The sequence below is a fragment of the Rhinichthys klamathensis genome, unplaced genomic scaffold, assembly GCF_029890125.1.
Source record: "Rhinichthys klamathensis goyatoka isolate OS25496 unplaced genomic scaffold, OSU_Roscu_1.1 h1tg000082l_1, whole genome shotgun sequence".
Classification (NCBI taxonomy): Eukaryota; Metazoa; Chordata; class Actinopteri; order Cypriniformes; family Leuciscidae; genus Rhinichthys; species Rhinichthys klamathensis.
In genome coordinates, this window is record NW_026606624.1 from 2896747 (window position 1) to 2908052 (window position 11306).

General features: G+C 38.7%; 1 protein-coding gene across 1 annotated transcript; it reads right to left on the reverse strand.

The window, feature by feature from the left end:
- Window positions 1-450: 450 nt before the first annotated feature.
- On the reverse strand, window positions 451-10791 carry comtb (catechol-O-methyltransferase b). The gene is made up of 6 exons (XM_056251344.1): window positions 10694-10791; window positions 3969-4140; window positions 3648-3765; window positions 1187-1380; window positions 898-1029; window positions 451-708 (listed from the first exon to the last, which is right to left on the reverse strand). The coding sequence occupies exons 2-6, from the start codon at window positions 4137-4139 to the stop codon at window positions 529-531; spliced, it is 795 nt and encodes a 264-aa protein (XP_056107319.1). The 5' UTR covers window position 4140; window positions 10694-10791; the 3' UTR covers window positions 451-528.
- Between the last annotated feature and the right edge of the window lie 515 nt (window positions 10792-11306).

The window sequence follows — 11306 nt, forward strand, 5'->3', positions numbered from 1 at the left end:
CCTTAAAAATTAAATGAATAAAACATTATTACCAGAAACAGATACATTAAAGATACATTAACATTAAAGCATACAAAAATATGCACCAAAACGTAAATAAAACTGCAATCCATATAAGCCACTATCAATACTGCAAAAACAGCTAAAATAAACACACTCTAAATGACATGAACACAAAGTGGCATTGTTTCAATTATTACAGAATAACTGTAAAATAACCTAAAAAGGTTACATTTTCTGTAAAAATAAAAATACAAAGTAACTGGTATATATTTTTAAGATAAAATTTCTGGTTACACTGTAAGAGGGGGTCTAGACAAGCCATTTTAAATGTGATCCTACCCTCTAGTGGTACAAGAGTGGTCTTGTTTGAACAAATGTGCAGAACTGTGCCCTGATTCACAGATTTTAAGTAAGGACTTATGATAATAAATCATTCAAAATACACCTCATGTTAGGTCTGAGAAACTCTTAGCATAAAAAGTCGAGCAAAAAAAAGGTAAGCATATGAACCATTTCTGTATATCTCTAGCCCAAAAACACAGACTTTTCCAAGCCGTCCTCTGCCTTGGTATACTCTAAATGGGATTTAAAATAGCAGCTTTTATAGGAAAGGCTATTGCGCACATATTGAAGATAGTCTGGGACTCCCGGACAGATCACATTATCAGCAAGCAGAACGGTGCCTTTCCTTAGTAGACCACAATCCTATAAATAAAGAAGACAGAAAAAAAGAGAAGTGCAGAAAAGGTTGGATATATGCTTCCAGTAAAATCGAGAGGAAAATACTGACATTGCAACTGAATTCATGAAGTTTTTCGACATTTTTGCATTGTAGAGACACCATAATCTCTAACTGAGATTGAATGAAATTACAGAGGTCAGAATCAAACACACCTCCATTAATTTTGTGTCAGGGAGGTAACGGTCCTTCCAGTGGTCCAGAAAAACGAAATCAAATGTTTCAATTCCAAAGTGCTCCTTCATGCGCGGGATCCAATCTTCAGACGCACCTTCTACAAGCTGGACCTGATGAAGTAAAACATTGATTCAAGGCATAATAAACAGGAAATGACTCCTTTAATTTGAAATATATAGGCTACAAACATAATGTTTGCAGAGAGTAGAGAGTAAATAAGGACTACTGTGTGTAAATTAAGTGTTTGTGAAGGAACAGGGCCCTTACTCTGTCTTCAAGACCCGCCCAGGCGATTACTTGTCGAGCAATTGCAGCATAATCTGCATTGAACTCCAGTGTTATCAGACGAGCTCCAGGAGGAAGCAGACGAGCGATGCGCACTGTAGAGTATCCACAGTATGTGCCCAACTCTAGGACCTTCTCAGGGTTCAACTCACTCACCACTGAGTCCAGGATAGAGCCTGAGTGTACACACACACACACACACATGTTGTGTTTTCTTGTTTAATGGGTACTTTCCATTGACATAATGATTTTTATACTGTACAAACTGTATATTCTCTCCCCTTATACACCAACTCCACCACCCCTAAACCTATAAATCTTCTTTGCACTTTTAGATTTTTTATTTTTTTTTAAACATAACAGAATTATTTATAAGCTGTTTTCCTCATGGGGACCAAAACATGTCCCCATAATGTAGGGTTTACCAGGCCACACACACACACATCTTTGTTTCACTATATTAGTGAGGACATTGCATAGACTTCCATTGATTTTTTTATCAGGTTACGGATATTTTCTATGGCCTAACACAACCTCTACCGCTAAACATATCCCTCAAGAAACATGTGCAAAACACTAAATTTAAATAAAAACATGTTTTGAACGATTTATAAGCCTTTTTAACTAGTGGTGAGGATCAGTAAAATGTCCTCACTAGTCGGTTGTTGTCATTATATTTTGGCCCTGACAAGTATAGCCTAAAAAAAGACTTTAAAAACTATATAGCTGGCTTAGTAAAAGTTCCACAAATTTGTGAAATTGAGTACATACACTCACCGGCCACTTTATTAGGTACACCTGTCCAACTGCTCGTTAACACTTAATTTCTAAGCAGCCAATCACATGGCGGCAACTCAGTGCCTTTAGGCATGTAGACATGGTCAAGACAATCTCCTGCAGTTCAAACCGAGCATCAGTATGGGGAAGAAAGTTGATTTGAGTGACTTTGAACGTGGCATGATTGTTGGTGCCAGAAGGGCTGGTCTGAGTATTTCAGAAACTGCTAATCTACTGGGATTTTCACGCACAACCATCTCTAGGGTTTACAGAGAATGGTCCGAAAAAGAAAAAACATCCAGTGAGCGGCAGTTCTGTGGGCGGAAATGCCTTGTTGATGCCAGAGGTCAGAGGAGAATGGCCAGACTGGTTCGAGCTGATAGAAGGGCAACAGTGACTGAAATAACCACTCGTTACAACCGAGGTATGCAGCAAAGCATTTGTGAAGCCACAACACGCACAACCTTGAGGCGGATGGGCTACAACAGCAGAAGACTCCACCGGGTACCACTCATCTCCACTACAAATAGGAAAAAGAGGCTACAATTTGCAAGAGCTCACCAAAATTGAACAGTTGAAGACTGGAAAAATGTTGCCTGGTCTGATGAGTCTCGATTTCTGTTGAGACATTCAGATGTTAGAGTCAGAATTTGGCGTAAACAGAATGAGAACATGGAACCATCATGCCTTGTTACCACTGTGCAGGCTGGTGGTGGTGGTGTAATGGTGTGGGGGATGTTTTCCTGGCACACTTTAGGCCCCTTAGTGCCAATTGGGCATCGTTTAAATGCCACGGCCTACCTGAGCATTGTTTCTGACCATGTCCATCCCTTTATGGCCACCATGTACCCATCCTCTGATGGCTACTTCCACCATGTCACAAAGCTCTAATCATTTCAAATTGGTTTCTTGAACATGACAATGAGTTCACTGTACTAAAATGGCCTCCACAGTCACCAGATCTCAACCCAATAGAGCATCTTTGGGATGTGGTGGAACGGGAGATTCGCATCATGGATGTGCAGCCGACAAATCTGCGGCAACTGTGTGATGCCATCATGTCAATATGGACCAAACTCCCTGAGGAATGCTTCCAGCACCTTGTTGAATCTATGCCACGAAGAATTGAGGCAGTTCTGAAGGCAAAAGGGGGTCCAACCCGTTACTAGCATGGGGTACCTAATAAAGTGGCCGGTGAGTGTATATTGTAATACGGAACACTATTTATGTTTATGAAGGAAGTCTCTTCTGCTCACCAAGGCTGCATTTATATGATCAAAAATACAGTAAAAACAGTAATATTGTGAAATATTATCACAATTGAAAATAACAGTTTTCTATTTGAATATATTTTGTAACAATGTAAAAGTCTATACTGTCACTTTTGATCAACCGAAGACACCCTTGCTGAATTAAAGTATTAATTTATTTAAAAAAGAACAAAAAATACTGACCCCAAACATTTATATTAAACTTCTTAGTTAAGTAATAAAAATGACATAATAATAGAATAAAACCCATTTCCCTGTTTTGAAGCAAATATATTCAAATGCTATCTTCAGAAAATAATCTGAAATTTCTTTCAGATTTTCCCCTGAACACTTTTGATCAATGAAAAAAAAATAAAAAATTGACAAGTCTGGAAATACAAAAGCAGTGCTCTGACCTTTCTCATCTCCAATGTTCATAGCCCATTCCCTGTGTCGGCAGTAATGATCAATGGCCGAGATCACACTCTGAGGGTCACCTCGGGTTGCATGCTTCCGTACTGCTTTCATCAGACGCTGGTCAGAACAAAGACATAAAGGGTTCTGGTGACGACTGTTAACTTTATGGGCCTCAATAGTTTAACACCTTTGACCTCCCCCAGTCTTTGGATCACATGTCCCATTATGCATCCTAGTTGCAGATGCAGGACAGGACGGAGGTACATTCTGTAATTTTGTATTGAGATAGAAAACTGTTAAACCAGGACAATTTGAGTCACCTGTGGTCGAGTAGATCTGGTCAGAGTATCAAGAGCACGCTCAACGATGACATCATGCCAGAGTAACGCGAGACTGCCGTTGAACTGCACAACAGCAGGGATGAACCAGGAGTACAAGACATATAAAAGCCCTGTGACCCCGACAAACCAGCACAGCAACACCAGCAACATACTAGAGCCAGACACAGACATGCATAAACCATTAGAATACATTTATTGAATTAAGCTGATAATCACATAAAGTACAGATCTAGTTAATTGGCTCAGAAAAATCACAGCATAAATTAAATCAAATGTCTATTCAAAGCGTTTGCATTGCATTAAGTATTTTAGAAATTATAGACATGTATTATTTATTATTTTATTTAACTTTGCCACTATGTAAATATTTCAGATACAAATTGGAAATCAATATACACCACCGTTTAAAAGTTTAGGATAATTGAGGCATTTTTCATGTTTGTTTATTCACCAAGGCTGAATTTATTTGATAAAAAATACAGTAAAATTGTAAGATAGTATTACAATTTAACATAACATAAAATAAGCCATATAAATTAATAAAAGCCTGATATTACTGTGTATCCCTTTGAATGGTCTGTGTAAATTTAGAGTTAAAATATTACATCTCTATCACCTTTCAAGACAACACACACACACACACTCCAATGTATGCAATATAATTACACTCTAATAGAGCCCAGGTCTGCACTCCTGCAGGTCATGAGATGAATGTATATGGAAATTAATGTTCTCATTCAGTACTGTGCTTTCATCTCTCTGGCCATTCCTCTATTGTATTGGTCTAATGAGATGGGTGGTTACTATGCAGCAAATAAAGCCTGAACTGAAAATCTCTCTCATGTGATTATTTGGTTGCTATTGCTACAACATGTTGCTGTAGCTAAATCTGTCCATGAAGCAGATATTGGGATTGGGAAAAAACTACATTGGTGTTTTCCTTAGTCAACACCACTAGATACAACAATAACATGTAAAATATTTATTATACACTACCATTCAAAAGTTTGCGATTTAAATTAAAAAAAAAAAATTAATGCTGTTCTTTTGAACATTCTATTTATCAAAGAGTTCTGTAAAAAATGTATCACAGTTTCCACAAAAATATTAAACAGCACAACTGTTTTCAACATTAATAATGTTTGTTCTTGGTGGAATAGATCTGCTACGCTGCTGCTTCTACTGTTGTAATTGCTGCTGCTGCTGCTGTTGATTATTACTGCTTCTACTGCTGCTGTTGCTGCTGCTGTTGATTATTACTGCTTCTACTGCTGCTGTTATTGCTGTTGCTGCTGTTGATTATTACTGCTTCTACTGCTGCTGTTGTTGCTGCTGCTGCTGTTGATTATTGCTGCTTCTACTGTTGTTATTGCTGCTGCTGCTGCTGTTGATTATTACTGCTTCTACTGCTGCTGTTATTGCTGCTGCTGCTGTTGATTATTACTGCTTCTACTGCTGCTGTTGTTGCTGCTGCTGCTGTTGATTATTGCTGCTTCTACTGTTGTTATTGCTGCTGCTGCTGCTGCTGCTGCTTATTACTGCTTCTACTGCTGTTGTTGCTGCTGCTGTTGATTATTACTGCTTCTACTGTTGTAATTGCTGCTGCTGCTGTTGATTATTACTGCTTCTACTGCTGTTGTTGCTGCTGCTGTTGATTATTGCTGCTTCTACTGTTGTAATTGCTGCTGCTGCTGTTGATTATTACTGCTTCTACTGCTGCTGCTGTTGTTGCTGCTGCTGTTGATTATTGCTGCTTCTACTGCTGTTATTGCTGCTGCTGTTGATTATTACTGCTTCTACTGCTGCTGTTGTTGCTGCTGCTGTTGATTATTGCTGCTTCTACTGTTGTAATTGCTGCTGCTGCTGTTGATTATTGCTGCTTCTACTGCTGTTATTGCTGCTGCTGCTGCTGCTGTTGATTATTACTGCTTCTACTGCTGCTGTTGATTATTGCTGCTTCTACTGCTGATATTGCTGCTGCTGCTGCTGCTGCTGCTGTTGATTATTACTGCTTCTACTGCTGTTGCTGCTGCTGTTGATTATTACTGCTTCTACTGTTGTAATTACTGCTGCTGCTGTTGATTATTACTGCTTCTACTGCTGTTGTTGCTGCTGCTGTTGATTATTGCTGCTTCTACTGTTGTAATTGCTGCTGATGCTGCTGCTGTTGATTATTACTGCTTCTACTGCTGCTGCTGCTGTTGATTATTACTAATTCTACTGCTGCTGTTGTTCCTGCTGCTGTTGATTATTGCTGCTTCTACTGCTGTTATTGCTGCTGCTGCTGCTGTTGATTATTACTGCTTCTACTGCTGCTGTTGTTGCTGCTGCTGATTATTGCTGCTTCTACTGCTGTTATTGCTGCTGCTGCTGTTGATTATTACTGCTTCTACTGCTGTTGTTGCTGCTGCTGTTGATTATTACTGCTTCTACTGCTGTTATTGCTGCTGCTGTTGATTATTACTGCTTCTACTGCTGTTGTTGTTGCTGCTGCTGTTGATTATTGCTGCTTCTACTGCTGTTGTTGCTGCTGCTGCTGCTGCTGCTGCTGTTGATTATTACTGCTTCTACTGCTGCTGTTGTTGCTGCTGCTGATTATTGCTGCTTCTACTGCTGTTATTGCTGCTGCTGCTGTTGATTATTACTGCTTCTACTGCTGTTGTTGCTGCTGCTGATTATTACTCCTTCTACTGCTGCTGTTGTTGCTGCTGCTGATTATTGCTGCTTCTACTGCTGTTATTGCTGCTGCTGTTGATTATTACTGCTTCTACTGCTGTTGTTGCTGCTGCTGTTGATTATTGCTGCTTCTACTGCTGCTGTTGCTGCTGCTGCTGCTGCTGCTGTTGATTATTACTGCTTCTACTGCTGCTGTTGTTGCTGCTGCTGTTGATTATTACTGCTTCTACTGCTGCTGCTGTTGTTGCTGCTGTTGATTATTACTGCTTCTACTGCTGCTGTTGCTAATGCTGCTGTTGATTATTACTGCTTCTACTGCTGCTGTTGTTGCTGCTGCTGTTGATTATTACTGCTTCTACTGCTGTTATTGCTGCTGCTGTTGATTATTACTGCTTCTACTGCTGTTGTTGCTGCTGCTGCTGTTGATTATTACTGCTTCTACTGCTGTTGTTGCTGCTGCTGTTGATTATTACTGCTTCTACTGCTGTTATTGCAGCTGCTGTTGATTATTACTGCTTCTACTGCTGTTGTTGCTGCTGCTGCTGTTGATTATTGCTGCTTCTATTGTTGTTATTGCTGCATCTATTGTTGTTATTGCTGCTCCTACTGCTGTTATTGCTGCATCTATTGTTGTCATTGCTGCTCCTACTGCTGTTATTGCTGCTTCTACAGCTGTTATTGCTGCTGCTGTTGATTATTACTGCTTCTACTGCTACGGATTAGTACTGCTTCTACTACTGTAATTGCTGCTGCTGTTAATTATTGCTGCTTCTACTGCTGTTATTGCTGTTGCTGCTGTTGATTATTACTGCTTCTACTCCTACTGATTAGTACTGCTTCTACTGCTGTTATTGCTGGTGCTGTTAATTATTGCTGCTTCTACTGCTATTATTGCTGCTTCTACTGCTGTTGATTACTGCTGCTCCTACTGATGTTATTGCTGCTGCTGCTGTTGATTATTGCTGCTTCTACTGCTGTTGTTGCTGCTCCTACTGATGTTATTGCTGCTTCTAATTCTGTCATTGCTACTGCTGTTGATTATTGCTTCTGCTTCTACTGCTTCTGTTGTTGCTGCTGCTGCTGTTGATTATTGCTGCTTCTACTGCTGTTGTTGCTGCTGCTGATGATGATTATTGCTGCTTCTACTGCTGTTGTTGCTGCTGCTGATTATTGCTGCTTCTAATACTGTCATTGCTAGTGCTGTTGATTATTGCTTCTGCTTCTACTGCTTCTGTTGTTGTTGCTGTTTCTACTGCTGTTATAGCTGCTGCTGCTGCTGTTGATTATTGCTGCTGTTTCTACTGCTGTTATTGCTGCTGCTGTTGATTATTGCCGCTGCTTCTACTGCTGTTGATTATTGCTGCTGTTTCTACTGCTGTTATTGCTGCTGCTGTTGATTATTGCTGCTGCTTCTACTGCTGTTATTGCTGCTGCTGCCGATGATGATTATTGCGGCTGCTGTTGATGATTGCTGCTGCTTCTGCTGTTATTGCTGCTGTGGTTGATTATTGCTGCTGCTCCTCCGACTACTGCTGCAGAGCTACTGCCAATTCATACATTACATGCTGTGAGAAAGTAAGACATGCTGCTGTTGTACAATAGCATACATTAATTACCCATAGCAGATCTATATAGGTGGAGCTGGGGAAGGTGGAGGAAATCTGAAAGCATGCTGCAAACTGCAGACGGTGGCCAAATATTTGAAAGTTGAGCAGCAAGCTCATTGGCTGCTTTACAGCAAGAACCAATCAGCCCTATAGAGAATGATGTGATTGCAAGTAGATTGAGTTAAGGATCAGCCTGTGCCATCTAGAATTTCATGAAAAAACTTTATATCTATTTAAAATTGTTTTAATATTTCACAATATTACTATTTTTGCTGTATTGCAGCCTTGGTGAGCATAAGAGACTTCTTTCAAAAACATTAAACAATCTTATCAACCCCAAACTTTTGAACCACAGTGTAAATTGCTAATCTAGCATTCACTTTATTGAATAAATGAATTGAGACTTCAGGATGGTTTCCAACAGTTATACTCCAGTTTAGATGCGTACACAGACAGCTGCGGACAGCACGGACGCGGACTACTTGTATTTATACTACTAAAAAGTTCTGCACATGCGCAATAGATCGGCGCAGTTGGTGCTTTTGCAGCCTAGTGACTGCGTGTACATGTCCGCGCAGTCACAAAAAATGGGAGGAATATATATATATATATATATATATATCAAGTATTAGAGTGCTAACACAATTTAGGCCTGCTTCCTTGATTTAGGTTTCCTTTTGTAACGGTTATGTTTGGTTCTATGAACTCTTATTTTGATATTCTGTTTCCATGCTCTGTTTAGTTTCGGTTTTCTTTGTTTCTGATTATGTCCCTGTTTCTTTCTATGGTTACTCATAATTATGGAAAAAAGAAATGTGATGTCCGCACACTGAATTCACAGCTCCAAACAACTTTTATTAAAAGCGCAACGTTTCGACCGTCAGGTCTTCATCATGCACAATACCCATGTTGAAAAATACAACTCTTACAGAAACAGATAATTACCTTAATTAGACACACACTCCAAAACATGTGACAATTAATTCAAATCATGTGAGACACAAAAAAATATTTTAAAAAAGAAAAAAAACTTATAATTATCACATGCATCTCATGTAGTTCCTTGTTATCTCTTGCATATACTCCTTGTTCAGTTCAGTCCTCTGTCGTTATTATGTGTTGTACTGTATAGCTCCTATGTGCTAGTGATTTCCTGAGTTTATTATTAAATACTATTTAAAGTATTCCTTTTTCGTGTGTGTTGAACTTGTTCCACCTGGATCGGGTTCCACCTGGACCGCCCACCAAGGCTGCAATCTGTCTCCTCCCACCAGACTATTTAAAGTATTCCTTTTTTTTTTTTTTTTTTTTTTTGCTGAATAGAATAAATATAACATGAAATAAAAATATCCACTGCAAAGTAAATATGTACTTTATCACAAAAAAGAAGATCTGTTAATAATGAAGACTAAAGTAGTCACGGAGAGTAAGAAATGCACTTCTCAAGTTGGATTTTAGAGTTGTATGGCAATAAGCACAAGGTTAAGAGCTATTAGACAAAGAGTGTATCACCCCTGAGAGAGGACCATGACAAGGTCTTCTCGGGCTTTCTTAAAATATATACACAAATGTAGCTGGGGTCTGGAGTGGAATGCAGAGTTCAGCCACTTTGCTGGACAGCCATTGTTAGTGAGAAAATCCTCTCAAATGGGTGTCAGAAAGGAATGAGAGAAGCACAGAGGCTGGCTTTCACAAATTTCATTGCTGTAAATATTTACCAGTGCATACATTTAATGCATTGGAAAAGTTCAGTATTTATGTACTATAATGTTAATTCACACTGCAATAGCAAGTATCGCAGCAATAATGCTAAATAGCACAAGGATTTTATTATAAATGAGAATTGATTTCAAACCAATATTACATGCTATGTTAAAGTTGATATCATTAGAGCCACATAATAATTTAAAGTGAACAAGAAATGTGATAAACTAAAAAAGACTGTTCTGTCTTCAGTGATGTGCAAACATGATAATTGGTATCGGCTGACCAGAACACACACTGTGAATTTGTGAAACATTTACTAAAATAGATTTAACGTAAATTGGGTTTCAATTTTAAACTAGATAAGCCTAGAAAATATTTACAAAGTGAGCACAAACACAATGACACATAGCCTAATAATAAAAATATAGGCTAGTTATTATTTAAATAATGAAAGAGACTGGAAAGAGGGTTATAGGCAGTTTAACATTATTATGAACAAAACATATTTTCATATAAATGTGCAACAAACTATGTAATAAATGGACAACATCTTTAAAAAACGGCAATTAAAGTAAATTATCTTAATGATGGACGGTATGCAGTAGCCTACAGCGTTTTCTGAATGTTCATAATTCAACAAAAATGGCAGCAAGTGACAAAAATGGTAAATTACCATATAAATAAATAAATAAATGATAGAGAGAAAACACTTACTTTCGATGAGGAGCTCTCCTTTCCTTTAACAAAATGCCTATTTCACTTAAGGACCTTCTGTTATAACCAACCTACAAGGATGCAAATGCACATACTGTTCAGCTCCCCTAAGGTTCAGCTCTCTCTCTCTCTCTCTCTCTCTCTCTCTCTCTCTCTCTCTCTCTCTCTCTCTCTCTCTCTCTCTCTCTCTCTTTCAGCTGACCCTGTAATATGCGCTCTCACCTCTTTTGGATAGTTTTGAGCTGTGAGGAATGTTTGGCCGCAGGTCTTTTAGGGAGATACACCCCCAGAAAGTAAACAGAAATCCAAACTAGGCCAAAGATAAATAAATAAAAAAGTCTATGGTGGTGATACAGCTGCATGTGGCAACAGATGAACACTCTTAAATGTTAGTTCACCTCAAATTGAAAGTCGGCTACTCACCCTCATCTACATGCAGATTTTCCATAAAATGGAAGTTCATGAATAGAAGCGATCAATCGATCAATGTTCCAATATTCCAAGTCTTCTGAAATCATACGATGAATTTCTATTAGAATCATACAGGAATTTAAATTGTTCTTCACTGAAAGTTTCCCCTCTTGTTGTTTACTTTACTTTTGTTAAAGCACGC